Here is a 15,442-nt window from a genome sequence, read left to right on the forward strand (position 1 = left end):
TCATCAATGCGTGGAATTGGAAAACGGTTCTTAATTGTGACTTTATTCAAAGCCCTATAATCAATACACATTTTCCAACTGCCATCCTTCTTTTGCACAAGCAACACAGGGAAACAGTAAGGAGAATTACTTGGCTTTATTGATTCCTTTTCCAAGAGTTCCTTCACTTGTGACATTATCTCTTCCTGTTGTGCCTTACTGACACGATAGGGAGGTATATTAGGCGGTGAGCTTCCTGGAATTATATCAATTTGATGATCCTCGGGCCTCTTGGGAGGTAATTCTTGAGGAAGTGCATTTGAGAAACAATCCTGAAAATCTGAAATAAAAGCAGCCCTTTCTCTATCTAAAGCCAAAAGAGTAGAGCCTTCCTGAACTGGTTGGCTGTCCTCTTTGACAAAAATCAAGTACGCTGAAATATGACGCTTTATTACATTGAAAATACAAGAAGCTGAAACTACAGGGATGGACTCCCCTTTCAACTTTACATCAAGTACATGATTTTTGCCTCTATGAGTTAAAGAAACTCATCTGCACATCAGCCCCCACCCTGGACATCCAAGGCATCCCAAGCAAAGCATCACACTCTGGCAAAGGCATAATGTAGAAGTCCTCTGCATCCTCATATCCCTGGATATGCATCCTCAACTTGCCATCAGTCCCCACCCTGTACATCCAAGGCATCCCAAGCAAAGCATCACACTCTGGCAAAGGCATAATGTAGAAGTCCTCTGTATCCTGATATCCCTGGATATGCATCCTCAACTTGCCAATGATAGGAGTGACAAGTGTATTGAGTTCAGGGTTGGTCATATCACACATGCCGGATGGCCCCATTTCCTCAGGCTTGATGCCAAGCCTTCTTGCCATATCAGGAGTTATGAAATTCGCCTTTGCCCCAGAATCAAAGAAAAACAAACAATTCTGATTTCTGATTTTTCCCCATGCTCTGCACATCTCAGTCTTTTTCGTTTCCTCTTCATCATGTGCATGTGGCAAACTCCCAATCACATCTGGAAGAAGTCCTACGGAAGGTTTAGGCCTTTTGCCCTTCTAATCAGCCTGTTTATCACCATTCTTATTATCATCTGACCTGTCTCTTTTCTTGGATGGGCAATCATAAGAGCGGTGTCCCTCTCCTTTGCATATAAAACATTTGTTTTGCTCCATGAGTGACTTTTTCTCTTCATCAGATAACTTGGTACGGGGGCTGTTTATTAGGCTGTCCATGCCTTTGACCAGCTTTGAATTGGGCTTTTCCTCCCTTTTGAAACGGTTGTTTGCCATAATTTTTATTTTCAGATTTGATGTCCTTATCCTGGTGTTTGGCAGTGTTGTCTTCTTTCTTGTTGTCCATAAAACCCAAATTCTTCTCCTGCATCCATGCATATGCTGTCCTTGCATTCTCAATTAATCGAGTCATAGAACCCACCTTGGTTTTACATCTCAGTCTTTTTCGTTTCCTCTTCATCATGTGCATGTGGCAAACTCCCAATCACATCTGGAAGAAGTCCTACGGAAGGTTTAGGCCTTTTGCCCTTCCAATCAACCTGTTTATCACCATTCTTATTATCATCTGACCTGTCTCTTTTCTTGGATGGGCAATCATAAGAGCTGTGTCCCTCTCCTTTGCATATAAAACATTTGTTTTTCTCCATGAGTGACTTTTTCTCTTCATCAGATAACTTGGTACGGGGGCTGTTTATTAGGCTGTCCATGCCTTTGACCAGCTTTGAATTGGGCTTTACCTCCCTTTTGAAACGGTTGTTTGCCATAATTTTTATTTTCAGATTTGATGTCCTTATCCTGGTGTTTGGCAGTGTTGTCTTCTTTCTTGTTGTCCATAAAGCCCAAATTCTTATCCTGCATCCATGCATATGCTGTCCTTGCATTCTCAATTAATCGAGTCATAGAACCCACCTTGGTTTTGATGCAATAATCACGTAGCTCACTAGGCAATCCACAACAGTACCTCTCTATTTGCTCTTTCAAAGAAACATGCCTGTAAGAGCTCAATGGCAGCAAAACATCCCAAAACCTTTGGGTGTAATCATCAAGATTCTTGCAAAGTTTGTATGACAAGTCATGCTAGTGTGAAAGTACTTCAACTTCAAAAGTTGGAGTAAGCCAAGTAGAAGAGAACACTTGCTTAAATTCCAGCCAAGTAGCAGGTGCATCTCCATGAAGCATAAGGTTGGTGTATCACTTAAGTACATTGCCTTTCAAAAATGTGGCAACCTTCCTCATCTTGGATGCTTCTGTAAACAAACCCCCAAGAAATGCAGCATCAAACTATTGAAGGAATGTGAGGGGTTTGTACCTGTCCTGTACTCCATTATATGTCTCAAACTTGACATGAGAACCACCATCCTTACATTCTTTATATACATTTGATATTGGCTGTCCCAAAGATCGCTGAATTTTTGCAGCATTCCCTTCACTAGGGAGAGCCATGCTTGGCTGAACATTAGGCATGGGAGCATATGCTGTGACTTGCATGCCTGGCTGCATTCCCAAATTGTCATACATGGCTTGCTTTCTATGTCCAGTTGGCGGTGAAATCAACATAGCATCAAAGATAGAATCTGTACCAAAATATTCAGGTTGCTGCCTCAAATATGGCTGAGGTGGCTGAGCCACATTTATGGACTGCACATTAATATTTTGAGGAGTAGAAGTACCCAAACCAAGGCCTGTGCTGGCTGCTCATACTATTGCACTGGCTGTACGTTTTGTACCTCTTTCTCAAGTGCTCTTTCGGGGGATTCCTCTCTCTTGGAAGTCACTTTCTGCGTCATTTTTAATGGCTGTCCCTCATGGGAAACTGATGCATGAGTGTGCGGTCCGCCATGAGAAGCTGATGCATGTGTGTACTCACTCTTTCCGTGCTTGTGCTTTCTTGATTTCTTCTTCTTCTTGGCATTTGTTTGCACAATCTGAGCCAAATTTTGAGTCAGCTGAGTCAAAGCAGTCACTGCACTTGCAAGCTGTGCATTCAACATAGTAGCATCATCTGACTCACTGCTACACTAGCTAGATCATTAAGGCTTTCCTTCCTTCTCCTTTGAGGAGTTGTGGAGCTCTCTTGCTCATGGGTACTCACCATGTTTATGGTTGTAATATTCAGCTGTCCAAAAGTGCAGCAAAGATATCCTTCCACCAAACTACCAAGACCCACCTCTTGAGAAAGAGTGTGTGGTATCCCGGCAATGGAACCAATGAAACCGACCTCTAATCACTCAGAGGGCAGCGGAACTAAACCTTTAATCACTTCAGCACTTATTTACAGCTCACAAAGCATATATCACAACCATTAACCATTCCATGATCACCATTTGGCATTTACCCATTTGTTCACAAACAAAACCACTGAAAAAGGGATGGAGGCTAGCATGCCCCTGCTCAACAAACATAGACAAGTGCACTTGATTGGCCCCAAACACCGTGGCGCCCCTTTCGGTATTTCTTTATATTTCACAGTGAAATGATTACAAGTTGCATCTGGGAGACCTTCCCTACAATTGAGCATGCAACCCCAATTCAGTGAGCCTTCGAAAGGCTATCAAGCATAGAACACCATCACATAAGTGCACTTAACCCATAGGCTCAACCCAAAGGCGTTCTCTTTTCCGAGTACAATTCCATTGGCTGTCCAGATGCAATCACACTGCACCCCACCTGCACTCTCTTTGAGTGTTCCAGATGGCATTCACAAAGCTTTTCAAAGCTCCAAAATAAAATCAGCAAAGTACCCAACCAAAGAATGACTCATGTAGCACTGCTTGGGCACCTATGAACCAAGAAAGAGGCGGCACACGAGGCCAACCAATATGCAACAAAATCACAACTCACCAAGCCCTGAAAACTCGAGCAAGTCCTCAATTGCCAAGAGGACATAGTAGCTAATGCCCAATTGCATTCTCAGCCAAAGAGGAGTGCAAAGGCATGAAGAAAGAGCATTTACAAGAGCCGACCAGCAAGAATTCCACTGAAAAATGTGAAAAGAAGCACTTCTATCGCGAAGAAGTGGGAGTTCTTGGGCTCAAACGAAGCGTGCTTCAGAGAGGAATGCATTGAGAAGGTTTTGGAGAAGTTTCATTGCCGGAAAGTCCTCCAAAACTGAGAAAAACCAGTCAACCAGCGCGTGGGACCACTCGAAATTCAACAGAAAGCTGTAGCTTTGCAAGAGGAGAGGCCTAGGAGGTTGTAGAAGCAAAAAGGTCCAGAAAAAGCCACTTTTGCAAACTCGACCAGCAAAAGAAGTGCTTAGCTCTGCCCGTTCTACCAAACGCACGGAGGGAAAAGCATATCACTGCGAAGGGGAGGCAAAGGGGAAGCCATCGGGCCAAACGGGAGTCGAGGAATCCAAACGGGTGAGGAGTTATGAAGAAAAACGAAATTCAGCTGAAGGAGGCTGAAAAACCAGTCCAAAATCTCAACAAAGAGAGAAGATGAGAGAGAAAACCACACATGTGAAGTTTAGAAGGCCCAGGAAGGTCCAGGAATGGCAAAGGAGCATGTAGAAGGCACTAGAGGCACCCGGAACTCTAGGGGGGCCAGTGAAGGTAGATGGCCCTCTAGGGGACCCATTAAAAACGCCACATCATCATTTCCCAACAACCACTCTTTTAATTCCTTAGAATGCCTTTGGGCCTAGGGATTAATTATGCTTATGCTAGACACCATGCCGCGTTTAGTTACACATTATTAAGCCCATGCTTGGACTTTTAAAACCAAAGTTATCACGATCTTGTAGTACATTAAAGTACTTAGAATTTCACGTCCCCGTGACAGTGGGTAAGAAAAGAATAGGAGATGGAAAAAAACTGGAAGAGAAGAGAGAAGGAGGCTCAGAGAAAAAGAAGAGAGCTTAAGAGAGGAAGGGGCTGCTCCAATTGTTTCTGCCTTCAACTCCATCGATCCAAACGCTTGCTATCCCTGCCTCTTGTTCCTTCTCACAAAGTCACCTTCGGCCCCCAAGCATGCTGTGCCTTGCTCCTACGCACCGATCTTCCCACACCTCTCAGCAACAAACTCTGTCAACACCACTAGATCTTTACACGATCATGTTTAAGACATGGGTGATGGTTTCATCCATGCGGGATGCAGTAAGGGTGGGTGGGATATAGGACAAAACAATATCCCCGCATTAGCTTGAAACGCCCGTGAATTGTCCATGCCTTAGACGCCTGCAAGAAGCACTCTCCACGAGTCCCTCAATGACCCCAAACAACAGTGGATTCCCTTCCTGCTGGTCGCTTGCTTCTGCAGCTCTCTTTGTCCTCTCGTTTTGTTGCTCTGATGCCATGTGTAAGGTGCAGTGGATTGGTGAACAACAAATTGAGAGCAAAAACAGCAAGCTCACAAAGAAGGAAATGCAATGGAGAGAGAGACAATTCAGCACCCGGGATCAGGAAAAAGCTCTGCTTTGGTGTTGAGAAACCACTTGGTACAAGATATTGAAAGAAGGCAAGGGAGGGGCCTATAAATAGGGCCCCAATCCTGCAGCCAGCTGTTTATGCAGCCTGGCCTAGGTCGACTCACAGGTCGGCGTAACCCAACCAAATAGGGTCGGGTCTGGTTGAGTTAACTCAACCAGTCTGGTCGGTTAACCCAACCAAGTTGGGGACCTGGTTGGCCTCCAGTCAAGCCTCGTTTGTCCAGCTCCTAGGGCGGCCTGATCACGGGTCAAACGGACCCCTCAGGTACTCCAAAACAGCCCGAACCTAGCTGTCCACTGGCTGAACTCATGCGTTGTACCCTGGCTAGGTAGTTGCCCTGGTACAGATCCATCCCCCTCCTGTTTTACACCAATCTATCCTCTCATTGGGCGGGCATACCCACAAAGCATCCCTCAATCCTACTGTACACCAGGAGATGTGAAACTCTCACAATTCATTGATCAAATTAGAAGAATGGATGAGAGCACATGGTGGAGAGGGCATCCAAATTGCTGGTTATGCCTTCCTCTTGCTCATCTATGCAAATGACATGGTTATCTTTGCAAAAGACGAAAAGGACATGTAGAAGCACCTAAATGCATTTGATAAATTCTGTAGACACTAAGGCATGTAAGGTAAACATTGCAAAGACAAAAGTCATAGTGTAATTGGGACACAAAGCCAGCAGATGTCCTTCACACTCGACTGGGAACCTCTAGAATCAGTTGCATCATATAAATAGCTAGGGCTTGAGTTTGTGGATGACTACGAGTGGAATCAGTGCATGGAAAGGAGAGTAGCGGGGGGGTATACAGCTTTCAAAACAAACAAAGGAAAGCACATTTATGGAGCTGGGAAATGAAAAAAATCCTATACACTATGCTCGTACAAACTGTGGTTCTCTATGGATTCCTTGCATAGGCACCCAGACTCTCCTGGTCATATTGGAAAAGGATCGAGACAATCCACAGACAATTTCTCATTGGGGACTTCAGGACTGATGTATAAAGCCCACTATCCTGCTGCTGGTAGAGACAGGGATGATACCTCTCTAAGGGGAAGACATGTGCCAGTGCATGGTTTACCTCAACAAGCTTGAGAAAATTTAGGCAAACAGAATCCCTGCAAGCTAATGGAGGCCACAAAAACCACAGGACAGCACAGAGAAGGTGTCAAATGAATGGAGCTGTGGGGAATACAGGCTGCAGATATCCCTTCTCACAATCTATAGGTGGAAAGGGGTAGATGGACAAGACCCAGAATTCCAAGGGACATGAGAACTTGCAAAATCTGTCCCACAGGGGAGGTAGAGAATGAATCACACACACTCCCCCATTGCCGAGCATACATGCATACCAGGGAAAAATACAGCAGAAATGCTACCAGTCTCAAGACCCCCCTAGATCAGCCAGCTAAGCCACTGAGCGCCTACTCTTTTTGGGGCACTGTAGCAAAGTCCTGGACCTAGCACGCCAGACACATACTCGCAGCAAGCAAGTTTTGAATGAATTTTTTGCTCAAATTTTCTATATGTAAGAGCATCTATTTGATTATGGTGTCCAGTCCCATAGATCCTTAAGGTCTCAATTGGTAATCATATCATATCCTCTCTCTCAAGAATTTTGCCAGTACATGCAAAGAAGGCAAGGAGAGATCATATACATACTTAAACAATCACACCAAGATTTTCTCATAATGGCACTTCTCCAAGTATGTAGGAGATGCCAGGACATTTATGAAAACTTAATCATTATATAGGATACTATTGGATACTGATTAAGTTGTCATCCACAGTCCAAAATTATAGGGAGGCAGTCCTTAAGGTCAAGGGGATCAAAGAGTTTTTAAAAAAATATGTTTCATGAGGCGTTTGAAACACAACTATAAGATTGAGAAATTCTCCCAAAACAAGAGGCCGTCAAGTATGCCCATATACTTGTACAAGAAAAGGTCAATAATAGCCACACCTGTGAATAGAGAGTAGCAGCTTGGCATGTGTCCACCATCACTAAAAGCTCCTTAAACCTGATCATAAATTCAACACATCAACTCTACGCATGAGTATCCAAATATGTTGCTCATTCCTTTTAACTTAAATCAGCACCTGGTTTTTGCTAGCAAAATTCTCGTTAGAAACTTGTTCTCTCCTAGAAACAAAAATTCTCTTAAGAACACCTTCTCTTCTCTCGCATCTGCTCAATAGCATCAGCAAGATCATGACTTTGTATTTCCTCTGAATCTTGAAATTTAAGGAACTGGTCACCTCCATGCCCTGTCATATAAAGCAGAATATGGCTGCCTTCATCACTTAACAGTCGTTTTGAACGAGGCACAGCTGAGTCATGCCGTCCAGTCAAAACTCGTAAGAAGTTTTCAACTGTCACCTCGTAGCCTCTGTAATCTACCTGCATACAGACAAATAAGCAATCTCTCTCTCTCTCTCTCTCTCTCTCTCTCTCTCTCTCAATATAATAGTTGTGGATATTGAGTCAATCTTGTGGATGCACTTAAGGTGAAATGGGAAGAGGATGCAAAGAACAGCGAACTAAAGTATCATTGCACTCGCATCAATCCAACATGTTGGGAAACATATTAAACAACATCAGGGCACACCCAGCCGACTGGGGCTCCTTCAAAACCAAGTACCCGTTGGGGTGAAAAGAAAAGTATCACCAATGGCAGCCCTGACTTGGTCGAAATCCTCTTTAATCCCGAAATAAAAGGGAAAAGCGCGGAGAGAAGGCTTATGTTTTAAAGGCCTTCAACCTCATCAGTGGAAAGATTGTCCACGCAACAAGGATCGTCGAATGGCTGAGATGGTAGTTTCAGAATGCAACATAGGAATGGCGGGAGGTCCCAAAGCGGACCAACTAGTGGGATCTTCTTAGAGGTCAGTACTTGTGTTATTGTGTGTGTTTGTTACTAGTTATTGAATAGTGCACCTGATAACATTTTGTCTAAGCCCATAGCAACGGATTATACAACCTTTAGCGGTATGGAGTTAATTAAAATAAAGGGCAAGTGGCCAATCATGATGTCATTATGTTGTTTGACTAAGCATCAACACACAATGTAATTAACTCTAAGCTCGTGAAAAGGCTGAAACTAAAAACTAGTCCATCTGACTATGCGTATTTAGTCAAAATGGCAGATGGAAGCTCTACTAAAGTATGGGACCAAAGGGTTGCCAAAATTACAGCTTTAGATTCAAGACTATGCGGAGAGCTGGATTTTGAAATGACCAGGCTTGCTCACACGGATATAACCCTTGGAAAGGCATGGCATTCCAAGAAGAATCCAGCCATTGATTGAAAAAAGCACATTTACCACTTTATGATGAATGGTGTGCAATATGTTTTGCGAGGTGAAAAAGATTGCCTCAAGGGCCATTAGTTTCCGTGATGAAAACTCCGAAAGAGTTTTCTTTATACAGCATCATTTGAGTCGATTGATGGTCCATCAACTAGCACTGACTCTACCCGAGATGAAGAAATAGACAAGTTGACTGATCAGCTCGCAGAGGAGTTCTTTGATTGTTTTAGGGATGAGTTGCCTTATGGTTTACCTCCAGAGAAGAATGTTCAACACAAGATTGAACTTAACCTAGGGGCAAACCCCATAAATAGGCCTCCCTATGATTAAGTTTTACTGAAGAAGCTAAGGTGCGAAGACATCAAGTTGGCACGAATTCAACCTAGTTTCTCACCTTTTGCTTCACCAATGATATTGAAGAAAAAGAAAGATGATACCTTTCTCTCTATATAAAGTATAGAGGATTTGACAATATCACTATTAAGCATGCTTAATGCATTACATGGAGCCAGCATTTTCAGCAAGATAGATCTTAAGACTGGCTACCATCAAATCCGGATTAAACCCGAGGATGTGCATAAAACCACTTTCAGAAGCAAGTTTGGACAATACTATCACAAGTGGCTACCATCAATTCCCGATTAACCCCAAGGATGTGCATTAAACCGCTTTCAGAAGCAAGTTTGAACAGGTATCCGATGGCTCTAATTGATGATTTGCTTGATGCACTACATGGAGCCATCATTTTCAGCAAGATAGATCTTAAGAGTGGCTACCATCGAATCCGGATTAAACCCAAGGATGTGCATAAAACCGCTTTCAGAAGCCCCCTACTGTCCTACACTGATCGATCCTCTCGTTGGGCACGCACACCCATAGAGAAGCCCTCACTCATACTGTACATCAGGAGATGTTAAACTATAACACCCCCTCTTAGCTCTTGGAACCCAAGGGAGCTCATTGGAACATTTGCAGAAATCCGTCGCATGAACCACCATCGTTGAAAGCTGCCATAAGTAGAAGCCCCCTCGAGGCATGAAACTGCCTCAGCGAGATCACCTTAGATCCTGATCGCATGCTCCCAGGCCAAGGGTACACTACGTACAATTGAACCTCATGCTCCAAGGCAAACTAGGTGATAGTCCCCAATCTGCGTCACTCCCTCCCCAGTCTGCATCACTCCATCAGCATAGACTGTCTCTGTCACGATTCTTCGTATGCTGCCGCTGCTGCAAGAATCACAATCCTGCGTGCCAAGGCATTTGCACAAACGAGCTCAACACCCCCTCTAAAAGCCTCAAGGCGAATCTGGCATGCCACAACCAAATTGATGAACCTGCACATGCCTAGTTGAAAGCCGCCATAAGTAAAACCCCCTTGAGAGAAGCGCCCTGGCAACACAAAATCGCCTCAGCAAGATCACCTCAGATCCTGAACCGCATGCTCCTAGGCCAAGGGTACAACTGGGTACAACTAAACTGCATGCTCCCAAGCAGTGTCACAAGAAACGTTTCTAGATTTTGCCAAGCGTTTCGTCTAGAAATGGAATTAAATTTTATTTTTTATAAATTATATATTAAACATAAATAATTATCTCCAGATTCTCTCTCTGTGAAAAGAGCTCTTAGATATAGTGTGGCACCAGGGCGTTTCGCCCAATGCAATGATGTTTTGCCCATTTTGGCGAAACGTTTCGCCTAGAAACATTTCTACGCGTTTCGCCCAAGCGAAACGCGTTTTTTGGTTACACTACTCCCAAGCCAAGTGTACACTTGAGTGATATCAAGCTCCTCCCCAGCCATCGGCATAAACTCTCTCCGCCATGATCCTTCCATTGCTGCCGCTGCTGCAAGAACCACAATCCTGCGTGCCAAGGCATCTGCACAAATGGCTCAACACCCTCTCTAGACGCCTCCAATATGGTATGCCACAACCAAATTGATGAATGTGCACGTGCCCACCAGTACAATGGGTAAGTAATCTGCTCACAAGGACCATCCATGGTACAACTAACATTAAGTCAGTGAGAGGGTGGGTTTAGAGATCACGGTCCCCGTATGAGCCCCATATGAGGACAAAGGGTGAGTGGTTGGTGTGGGTAAGTAAAGGTAATCAGATTCGCAGCAAACCTCATTCTGAGGCTGTCTGTAGTAGATTATATAGAGATACGATAGGGTTTGCAGTGGAGCGATCAAAAATAGACAATACTTAGACACAACTGAAGAACGGAACTCAGAAAACATAGTGACTGTCAGTAATATGAAAAACTGAATACAAGAACCTCAAGCCGTCGTGTCTTAAGGACCGTGGCTGAGGTGAATCAGAAAGATGATTCCATGTAGAGAAACTGTAGAAAAATAGCAGCAGAGGGAGCGTAACGCAGTCCTCCGTGTAGCTCGATGATGACGAAGATGATGAAGAGCTGGAGCTGCCCTAGAGGTAGGAGAGGATGGCAGCAGATGAAGAGAAGAAATGTGGAAGCTTGTCAGGCAGCAGATTTGGAGCAGCAGCTGGAGGTCCAGGGCTAGATCTGAAGGAGAGGAATAGAGAGACAGAGGAGTTGGGGCAGATCTGGAGCAAAGGAGTAGATCTGGAGCAGAGGAGCAGATCTGGAGCAGATTAGCAGATCTGGAGCAGAAGAGCAGATCTGGAGCAAAAGGGGCACATCTGGAGCAGAGGAGCAGATCTGGAGTAGAAGAGCAGATCTGTAGCAAGAGGGGCTGCAGCAAAGGATGGAGGAGGTGAGGAGCAGCTGCAGGTCCTGTCCCCGAGAGTGAAAGGGGGTAGGTAGTCTTTTATAGGCCTGACCTTAGGAGGTCGGCCAGCTCTGGTCGGTGGGCCTGCCAGCTGGTCGGCCAGCCGGTCGGTGGGCCTGCCAACTGGTCGGCCTGCTGGTCGGCCAGTTCTGGTCGGCCAGATCTGGTCGGCCAGTTATGGTCGGCCATTTCTGGCCTTTCTGGCCACTTGTTTGGCCCTGCTGGCTGACCTTTTGGCTGGCCTGCAAGCTGGTGAAATTGGGGATTGTAGTTGCTTAACACCCCCTCTCAATTGCCAATTTGGAGGGGCAGACATTGTGTGCTTGGAGCTTCGTGTAGATCTGGAGCAGAGGAGCAGATCTGGAGCAGATTAGCAGATCTGGAGCAGAAGAGCAGATCTGGAGCAAAAGGGGCACATCTGGAGCAGAGGAGCAGATCTGGAGTAGAAGAGCAGATCTGTAGCAAGAGGGGCTGCAGCAAAGGATGGAGGAGGTGAGGAGCAGCTGCAGGTCCTGTCCCCGAGAGTGAAAGGGGGTAGGTAGTCTTTTATAGGCCTGACCTTAGGAGGTCGGCCAGCTCTAGTCGGCGGTGGGCCTGCCAGCTGGTCGGCCAGCCGGTCGGTGGGCCTGCCAACTGGTCGGCCTGCTGGTCGGCCAGTTCTGGTCGGCCAGATCTGGTCGGCCAGTTATGGTCGGCCATTTCTGGCCTTTCTGGCCACTTGTTTGGCCCTGCTGGCTGACCTTTTGGCTGGCCTGCAAGCTGGTGAAATTGGGGATTGTAGTTGCTTAACACCCCCTCTCAATTGCCAATTTGGAGGGGCAGACATTGTGTGCTTGGAGCTTCGTGTAGGGATGTCGACGGTGGTGGTGGCTATCCCTGTGAAATGCCCAAGAGATGCAATGCAAAAAATGCAGAGAAGGTCACAAGAGGAGTGCCCTTGCAGGGGAATTGTTCACTTCCTCAAGTGCCTGAGTTACACGTATGATCAGTAGAAATAAGAACACTGTGAAGCTCGAGAGAATAAGCCACCCCCTCTCAACGCCGAAAGGTGGAGGGAAAAGCAAAGGTAAAGAACAAATATGTCGTAGCAGCACGGATAATCCAGAGATGGGAGGATTCTGCCAAAGGAAGAGGTCGGAGCTGAACAGTGAGCCAGTATGTGCCTGATCTTGGACCTCGGGAGAGAGGAGTCTATCCCCGCCTCCATGCATGTAGAAGATTCGAAACATCAAGAGACATCTGAACAGAAAGGGTCCCGCCTAGGGAGAACTTGTAGATCCTGGAAGTCGATGCCGATGGTGGTAGAGGTGAAGGATCATGACCTCCTTGTTCAAAGGAATGGGGAGGGTCAAGCCTGAAACCGAAAAGGGAGGGAGGGATGTATAGAAGATGGAGGTTAGAAAGGGCGGGAGGGATGGGAGTAGAAGATGGAGGTAAGAAAGGGAGGGAGGGATGGGAGTAGAAGATGGAAGTCTCTCCCGTAGTGCGCAGCGGAATGAAGAGGAAACTGATATGTTCATAGGAGTGATGCTCCTCGTACCTATGGCCTCCATGAAGAAGCAAGATCTTTAGATCACCAAAGATCTGGGGTCTTTAGATCACCATGGCTCTGATACCATATAGAGAAACGATAGGGTTTGCAGTGGAGTGATCAAAAATATACAATACTCAAACACAACTGAAGAACGGAACTCAGAAAACATAGTGCCTGTTGGTAATATGAAAAACTGAATACAAGAACCTCAAGCCATCGTGTCTTAAGGACCGTGGCTGAGGTGAATCAGAAAGATGATTCCATGTAGAGAAACTGTAGAAAAATAGCAGCAGAGGGAGCGTAACGCAGTCCTCCGTGTAGCTCGATGATGACGAAGATGATGAAGAGCTGAAGCTGCCCTAGAGGTAGGAGAGGATGGCAGCAGATGAAGGGGAGAAATGTGGAAGCTTGTCAGGCAGCAGATCTGGAGCAGCAGCTGGAGGTCCAAGGCTAGATCTGACGGAGAGGAATAGAGAGACACAGGAGTTGGGGCAGATCAGGAGCAGAGGAGCAGATCTGGAGCAGAGGAGCAGATCTGGAGTAGAAGAGCAGATCTGGAGCAGGAGGGGCAGATCTGGAGCAGGAGGGGCTGCAGCAAAGGATGGAGGAGGTGAGGAGCAGCTGCAGGTCCTGTCCCCGAGAGTGAAAGGGGGTAGGTAGTCTTTTATAGGCCTGACCTTAGGAGGTCGGCCAGCTCTGGTCGGTGGGCCTGCCAGCTGGTCGGCCAGCTGGTCGGTGGGCCTGCCAACTGGTCGGCCTGCTGGTCGGCCAGTTCTGGTCGGCCAGTTATGGTCGGCCATTTCTGGCCTTTCTGGCCACTTGTTTGGCCCTGCTGGCTGACCTTTTGGCTGGCCTGCAAGCTGGTATGTTTGCCCCAGAAATTGGGGATTGTAGTTGCTTAACAGATTAGGGTGGCACAAAACAGCTCTATTTTTAGTTTTTTGGGTGCATGGATAGGTCAAGTGCACGTGCACCTAACAAGCCAGTTATCTAGCTACCCAGGCGCAAGAGACAAGTTGGCGAACCTATCAAGTCAACCGACCAATAGGTTAGGTAAACCTTGACTAGGTCGGCCATCATAGACCCAAGTCAATTGTAGTTGGTCAACCCCTTGTGAGGCATGCTGGCCCTAACTCAACTACAAGTCTATCCTTCATCCTCAGTCTACTGGCGGCCACCTCTCGTATTGGTTTGCAAGTTTTTAAAATGGGGTTGTGTGATAGCCTCGTTGACGGAAGTAAGGATGGCAACCTTTTCCATCATTGTGCCTACCTAATGGATGGGGAGAACGTCACGAGACAAGAGATTCATGATGCAACCTTGTCCTCTGGACAACGACCCGAGTTCTCACCCAAGGGCAACGTCTTGGAGACAACGGTTAGCATTATTAACTTGAACATTTAGTTGCACATTGGAGCCTAGTAATCGCAAGGCGATAGGTTCATCCTACTACCACCCCCTTCAACATCTAGCTTGATATTATCCATACCTATGAGCTATCTAAAAGCATGGTATGGATGGTACCACTGCAAGGCAAGATCCATACCTATGAGCTATCTAAAAGCATGGTATGGATGGTACCACTGCAAGGCAAGAGCGCTTCTGCAAGACTTGGCTTGCAAGCATTCCCTACATATTCATAAGCATATTGGTTGTTAGCACCTACATCAAGGGTATCCTAGGCAGTGAGTTGAACCAAAATCCCTCAAATTAGTCAAATTACTACAAGCACCCTGGTGGTGCTCTAGCCAAATTGCTTTATTCATGACCAATCATGGATCAAAAAAGCACCCTTAGTGATGTCTTGATGTAGAAATCACCCATGGGTTTGTGTGGAAGCCAAGCCAACACAAGATCTATCTTTTGGTGATGTCCAAGTGCAAGCACTAGCTCAGAACTAGCAAGCTAAGTACAAAACACAATATTTCTATCCTAGAAAAGTCGAGGAATTGAGGTAGAAGCGTAAGGCATTGAAGAGAAACACGGTAGCTCAAGAGGATTGAAAAACAAAGTCCAGACTCTAGATAGCAGTAAAGCAGTGCACGGGAAACACGGCTCAGACAGATCAAGAAACAGAACCCGGACCAGGAAGTATGCTGAGAACCAAAATCTTGTTCAAAGGGCTCATATTTCATCTTAGAGGGTTGTGAGATGGAAAGCAAACGGTGAATGGAACTGTCTTTGGATGGAGAAGTTATGGCCAAATTTGAAATTCAGTATGAAGGAAGCTTGGCACACCAAGAAAACTTTTGAGGAAGAAAAAGGGCAAGGTGGAAGTATAAACACGACCTTGGCAAACTCCAACTGACGGAAGAAGTCTCAAGATGAACTGAATGATGGAGAGCTCACGAATTAGAAGCTTCAAGTCAAAAAAAACTAAAAAGCAAGAAAGCTAGCTT

At 45.8% G+C, this 15,442-nt stretch overlaps 1 protein-coding gene across 2 annotated transcripts in view; it reads right to left on the reverse strand.

Annotated features, from left to right (window-relative positions):
- Positions 1 to 15,442, reverse strand: part of LOC147886166 (Peptidase C13 family) — a 45,190-nt gene that overhangs the window by 19,193 nt on the left and 10,555 nt on the right. For both annotated transcript variants that reach the window (XM_087395378.1, XM_087395379.1), the window contains exons 4-5: positions 7,617 to 7,846; positions 7,409 to 7,466 (exon numbers count right to left, since the gene is read on the reverse strand). In XM_087395378.1, the coding sequence (XP_087251504.1) occupies positions 7,409 to 7,466; positions 7,617 to 7,846 (288 nt within the window). The remainder of the gene's footprint in view (positions 1 to 7,408; positions 7,467 to 7,616; positions 7,847 to 15,442) is intronic.

Source organism: Dipteris shenzhenensis, chromosome 24 (genome assembly GCF_047967505.1).
Source record: "Dipteris shenzhenensis isolate YYH24624 ecotype China chromosome 24, Dip_SZ_1.0, whole genome shotgun sequence".
NCBI classification, from domain to species: Eukaryota; Viridiplantae; Streptophyta; class Polypodiopsida; order Gleicheniales; family Dipteridaceae; genus Dipteris; species Dipteris shenzhenensis.